At 27.1% G+C, this 5,761-nt stretch overlaps 2 protein-coding genes across 7 annotated transcripts in view; both read right to left on the reverse strand.

Moving 5' to 3' along the window:
- Window positions 1-1,417, reverse strand: part of LOC100572819 (thiamine transporter 1) — a 14,974-nt gene extending 13,557 nt beyond the window's left edge. For 2 of the 4 annotated variants that reach the window (XR_003839077.1, XM_029487587.1), the window contains exons 1-2: window positions 1,137-1,294; window positions 931-1,058 (exon numbers count right to left, since the gene is read on the reverse strand). Coding sequence is in view for 3 of the 4 variants with exons in the window: in XM_029487587.1 (XP_029343447.1) it covers window positions 931-1,056 (126 nt within the window). In the remaining variant the exon portion in view is untranslated. Of the gene's footprint in view, window positions 1-930; window positions 1,059-1,136; window positions 1,295-1,319 lie in introns of those variants that run through there. The other 2 variants (XM_008180164.3, XM_016800950.2) reach the window with 2 other exon arrangements.
- Window positions 1,418-4,098: 2,681 nt separating this feature from the next.
- The window catches only part of LOC100572721 (folate transporter 1-like), a 15,031-nt gene continuing 13,368 nt past the window's right edge, over window positions 4,099-5,761 (reverse strand). For 2 of the 3 annotated variants that reach the window (XM_008180153.3, XM_029487588.1), the window contains 3 exons: window positions 4,825-5,017; window positions 4,535-4,676; window positions 4,099-4,433 (listed from right to left, as the gene is read on the reverse strand). In XM_008180153.3, coding sequence (XP_008178375.1) covers window positions 4,329-4,433; window positions 4,535-4,676; window positions 4,825-5,017 — 440 coding nt within the window. In that variant the 3' untranslated portion in view covers window positions 4,099-4,328. The remainder of the gene's footprint in view (window positions 4,434-4,534; window positions 4,677-4,824; window positions 5,018-5,761) is intronic. The other variant, XM_016800945.2, reaches the window with a different exon arrangement.

Consider the following 5,761-nt stretch of genomic DNA (forward strand, 5'->3'; position numbering starts at 1 on the left):
AACTCATAAACTACTCACTCCAAATTCGACTTTCACGTATCAAATTATTAAGAAAAATATTCTGCTTTGGAATATAAAATTAAAACCCTATGTTGTCATTCAAAAAAGTAAAAAACTTAAAAATTATAAGGATAAAAAATATTTAAAAATATAATTTTTTAAGAAAAACGTTGTTTTATAAGCGATTTGAAAGTATGTAAAAAAATATTTTTAAAATAATTAACACTTTTTGAAATAATGAGTGTTGTTTGATAAAAGAATCACCCGGTATTTATTATAATTAATGTCTGAACATAAATCATAATTTTATAGCTAATAATATATTATAATGTAATTTATAAAAAAAGATAAATCTTTTAAGTAGCTAACACTTGTTAGTTGCTGTATATACAATGATATGGCTGCGTTTGAGAGGTATCAATAAACAATAAATTTAAATAGTTTTTATTTCAACAAACCTATATGTTTATAACATTTGTTGTATCTTAAGCATTATAATTTAATAATATTATATTATATTCCATAGGTACGTAACAAAATAATATTAGTTTTAAGCTTTCAAAAAATTAACAATTTTAAGGTAGGTACTTAGATTATTTGTTGGTTGTATGATAATAACATAATGATTCTTGTTGTACATTTTTACCTAGGTATAGGTACATATTAAAAACGTAATTTATCATTACATAATAGCAAATCATTGTATATTTGTATGTATTTTATCTAAATCAACTATCATATTAAATTTGGTTGACATTGAAGTAATTACTAGGAACGCCTTACTCAGCCACTGCTAACATGTTCATTACAGAATTCAATTATTATGTATAGTCTGTTACAGCCGTCAGCAGATAAGTAAGTGTTACATTTGAACAAAATACAATAAGTCAAAAAACGTTTAGTGGTTTAATATTATATAACTGTCATTACCTCGTTAAGAGACAAGTCTGCATCTGGTCCTATTAAATAAGCCGTCATAAATGGTTCTAGTGGCCGAAGTTCCAGTAAAAACAAATAAGTGGCAACCATGTATGTAGTTTTTTTCCATTTTTTCATAACTGAAAACGTTGTTTTATCATAATTAATAATTTTATCATATTTTGTTTTATTTTAAAGTATAAAATGAAATCTTATACTTTTTATAAAATATATGTACGTATTATATTTTATTTATTATAAGTTCTGGACCATCTACGTATCACATTGACGAGCACAATGTAACAAACTTTAGGCTTATCTGTTTCAAGAATAAATAATTACATGATACAACACTCGATATCAAGCTACGTTAATTATATAATTTGATAATCTATAATTACCTAATGTTATTTAATTTTATATAAAAAAAACCATGTGTATTTTATAGTTAACTATAGTTGTTACTAGGATATAAACTTCTGACTTCAGATCTATTTGGTGTAAAATATAGCAATGGTGTTTACTCATCAGTATTAATAGACCGGTGGTTCTCAACGTGAGCGATATCACCCCCTCCCCCTGGGGCGATGAGTATGTATTTACATTAAGACTGCATTTTACCATTTTATTCTATTCAACTGAAATATAAATACTAATATAATATACTATACGATGAACGACGCACGATTGCTTATCTGTGATTTTTTATCCATACATTTGCTGTCTCCGTCTTACACACGCACGATATAACAAATTTTCGTTCACTAGTTTCAATAGTGTGCTGTTAGTTTTGATACTAGAGTGAATTGACCTATTATAAAACCTTTAGGTAAGAACATTATCTGTTCTTAAGTGTTGCCGATTTTCTGAAATTTTAGTTTTCAAGCAAGATATGGGTATGCGAAATATCAAAAATTAAAAATGCTCATAACTCGCATAAAAATTAAAATATCGAATAAAAGCCAACGCTTAAGCACAGATAATATTATTATCTAAAATATTGATGATAGGTCAAATCACTCTTATATCAAAACTAACAGTACACTATTGAAACTAATGAACGAAAATTTGCTATTTCGTACGTGTGTAAGACGGAGACAACAAATGCATGGGTAGCATCCTCTTAAAGGGAAAAAGATAATTTCGGTGGAATTTATATGTAATATGTGTAGATTATAATATAAAACCGTTTCAAGGATGTACATATAAAACCATAGCCCGTATTCACCTATTATATTATCTTATTACAAGCTATGGCCTATACTTATTACAGTTATTATAAAGTTGAAAGTCAGCTTACGGACACAGATTTTTGGCTACAAGCTGACACCCGTCACTTATACTCTGGTCTGTGTATTATCATCGAAAAATTATTCATTTCCTATCCCTCATCTTATCTCGTTGAGCAAAGATTCAGTGTTGTGATGGATCCAACTATAAAAAAGAAAAATTGACTAACATTGTTAAGAGAGGAGACTTTCACCTTTGCCTCACTAGCATTTAAACCTAATATAAATAAACTAGCTCGTTCTAGCTTAATTATTAATCGTCACTTTTTGTTATTTTTAAATTAACAACATCATTCCAATATATTATTTTTTCAATAAATTTGTATTTTTTTTATTTTTAATTCATTTACTCCCCCACTTATTTCATACGTTGGAGGGATATAAAATATTTTAATTATCAGGGGGATGGAAGCCTTAAAAAGATTAAGAATCACTGGTATAATAGACTATATGTAAACACTAAACACCAAACTAATATAAATCATTGCCGTTACCTATTAATTATTACTTAAGTATTTTTCAGTTTTGCACAATAAATTGACAAAGAAGCAAATACATAGCATACTTATGTAATTAATTAGCAATAATTAATAGATAAACTACGAAAATTTAAAAGTTCGCATGATAATTACGTTGTAATTTTTGTTTATCAGTCTTAAATATAGGTGTAAATTGTGTTACAGCTTTTACTCAGTACCAAATTTCACATCAAGTAAATCTAATATTTACATCTTGGTTTGTAACCAATATTACTATCACTACCCACTAACCCCAGGGCCGTAGACAAGGGAGGAGGGTGATGGAGTTACAGAGTTTAAACCTCCCTTGCAATAAAAAAAAGTATATAAATGTATTTAAGCACAAACATTTAAAACTACTAACTTATTTTAAACCATTTTTTTATAATTATGATGAACCTCCTCAGACCATATTAAATTCCTGTCTACGGCACTGGTATACATTTATTATTTTACAATTTAACTAATGTATTAAAATAAAATGTTTCACTTTTTAAGTTTTTGATTCGACCAAACCGTTTCCATTTTTAATAACAAAACACGTTCATTGATATTTTACACCGGCAATCCAAAATCAGTTTTAAATATTTTTAAGTGTATTATACATTACATTTATAATACATCTATTTTCAAAATAATTTCCGCTCACTGATACTAGCAGTATTTTAATATTGTTGTTACTTAGGTATGAGAACTATATTATTTATTGACAAACATCTAACACAGTTTAATACAAACAAGTCAATTTTATCATAACATTTTATTATGTAGGTACTCATATAAAGTAATTGTAAATTAATCAGTGGTTTATTTGCTGGCAATGAGGAGGGGGCCTTTGACCTTTTATCAACTCTCTTTTATCTCTCCCGGAAAAACATTCCTAAGTATGGTTATAAACATTGATGAAGTTTATAACCATACTTAGGATACATCAATGTATACAAAATGACTCCAAATGAAACTTTCTTTTTAACTTTTCTATTTTATTTTTTGACATTTAGAGATATCTTTATTGTTTTCAAACATATTAACCTTTTTTATATACCAAACGAATGGTTTTAGATTCTGAGTGGAGTGAAAGAATGTATTGATTATACAATGACGTGTGTTGTTTTTTTTAAAAATTTTTTTTTTGTCTGTTATCACCTTTTGGAGCAGTAAAAATGCTTCAATTTTCAACTTCAGTCTCTTGTTCAATTAGAAAATGTTAGTTGGTGCATTGATGAGGAAAAAATTACCAGTAGTTTTCAAAAGCGACGGGAAAAACAAATAAAAAATTCAGGAAAAACGGGAATTTTTACGCAAAATCGGATAATTGTCAATAAAATGCTTACTCAAGTTATTTTAGTTTTTCACAAATCACATACAATACATATATAAATAAAACACAATTTATTTTACTCATATTAAGATAAATATTATCATACTAATTCATGAGTAAAATATTCATTGGATTTATGTAAATCATTAATAGTCATCCTGCAACAAATGTTTTACAATTAATTATAATATATTTTATGCTATTGAATACCCTTCTTCATCGAAAAATATTATTAAACACAACAATTATCCAGATTATAACATTGACAAGTAGTGTAGTTCATCATCGAGGCTTGGTCATTTTGAGATACGATAAAAATAAGAATCCTATTCCAAGGGAGACGTCTAAACCACCAATGAACAAAAACTGAAAAACAAGTAGTGGTACCTATAAATATTGTGTTATAATAAGAATAATATGTAATATATTAAAGTATATATTTAAATTTATAACGTAAGTTGTAACATATAATTTAAGTTTTAACTTACCCGACCGGGAATAGAAATATCCAAGAAATTCATTTGGACGAAAAATATTGTCATGAAGGTGGATATTAATAAAGACCCAAATAAATTAACTCCATATACCAAAGAATAACACTGATTCTTCAGTCGTTTCGCAATTTCGGAGCTTGAAAAAAATATATATATTATTTAGTACTTAATTAATTTATAGATGAGTATGAAGCGTGTCAACCTTTAAAATTAATTATGACGCCTAACTGTTTTATTTGATATTTTCAAAAGTGTACATACAGATTTTAATATTTTATACTTACAAATTTGAGACGAATACCATTTGACTTACTATACCGTATACAATATACGATAAATATATCAAAAACAAATGGTCGTGATAATAACATGACATCATAAGAATGCCCATAATAGAGGAGCAAATCGCTATAACGGCATCACCGTAATAAATCCAATCTAACTGCACTTTTCCAATTAAATAGGCACCCACAGCTCCTGTAAACGCAATATTTATACATCAAAAAAAATAATTAATTAATAAATCCTGGGCAAATTGTCTATACGATTGTTAAATACACAATGAAGGTACATATTATATAGATATTTACATTTTAGATTCTGAGCGTAGAAATAAATGGGTATTGGTTTTACAATGATATAATCTGTGTTTTTTGTGTGTAAGTCAAACACACAAAAAATGCTTGGATTTTCAATTTTGAATGTGGTTTCTTTTAGCAAATTGGATCTAGTTGGTACTTGCGGGGAAGAAGAGTGTCACAAATGTGTAGTACTTTTCTAAATAATCGGGAAACATGGAAATAAAATTATCACAAAACAGGAATGTATACTTGACCTACGCAAAACAAATGTTTAACAAAATCGATTTTTTTCTTGTACGCAATACAAAAATAAACAAACGAAGAGACTGGATATTTTAATCAAATATTTATATCATTATTTTCTAAACATGATAACTTCCAAAATATTTAGGCTATTTTTTAGTTTATTTGTGAATATTTTTATATGTCATTTGTCTTTAGTTATGTATCGACTTATTTATGATAAAGGAGGTGTCTATAGAGTCACTGTAATGGATGTAATTCTACAAATTTGAATTCAATAATATAAAATCGAAAAACGGTTCTGAGCGAAGACAATCTTTACTGTATTACTAAGTATATTTTATGACAATATTATGATTAAAGTAATTTATTTTACTATTATGCATTAGTACCTACA

This window comes from Acyrthosiphon pisum, chromosome A1 (assembly GCF_005508785.2).
Source record: "Acyrthosiphon pisum isolate AL4f chromosome A1, pea_aphid_22Mar2018_4r6ur, whole genome shotgun sequence".
In the NCBI taxonomy this organism is placed as follows: domain Eukaryota; kingdom Metazoa; phylum Arthropoda; class Insecta; order Hemiptera; family Aphididae; genus Acyrthosiphon; species Acyrthosiphon pisum.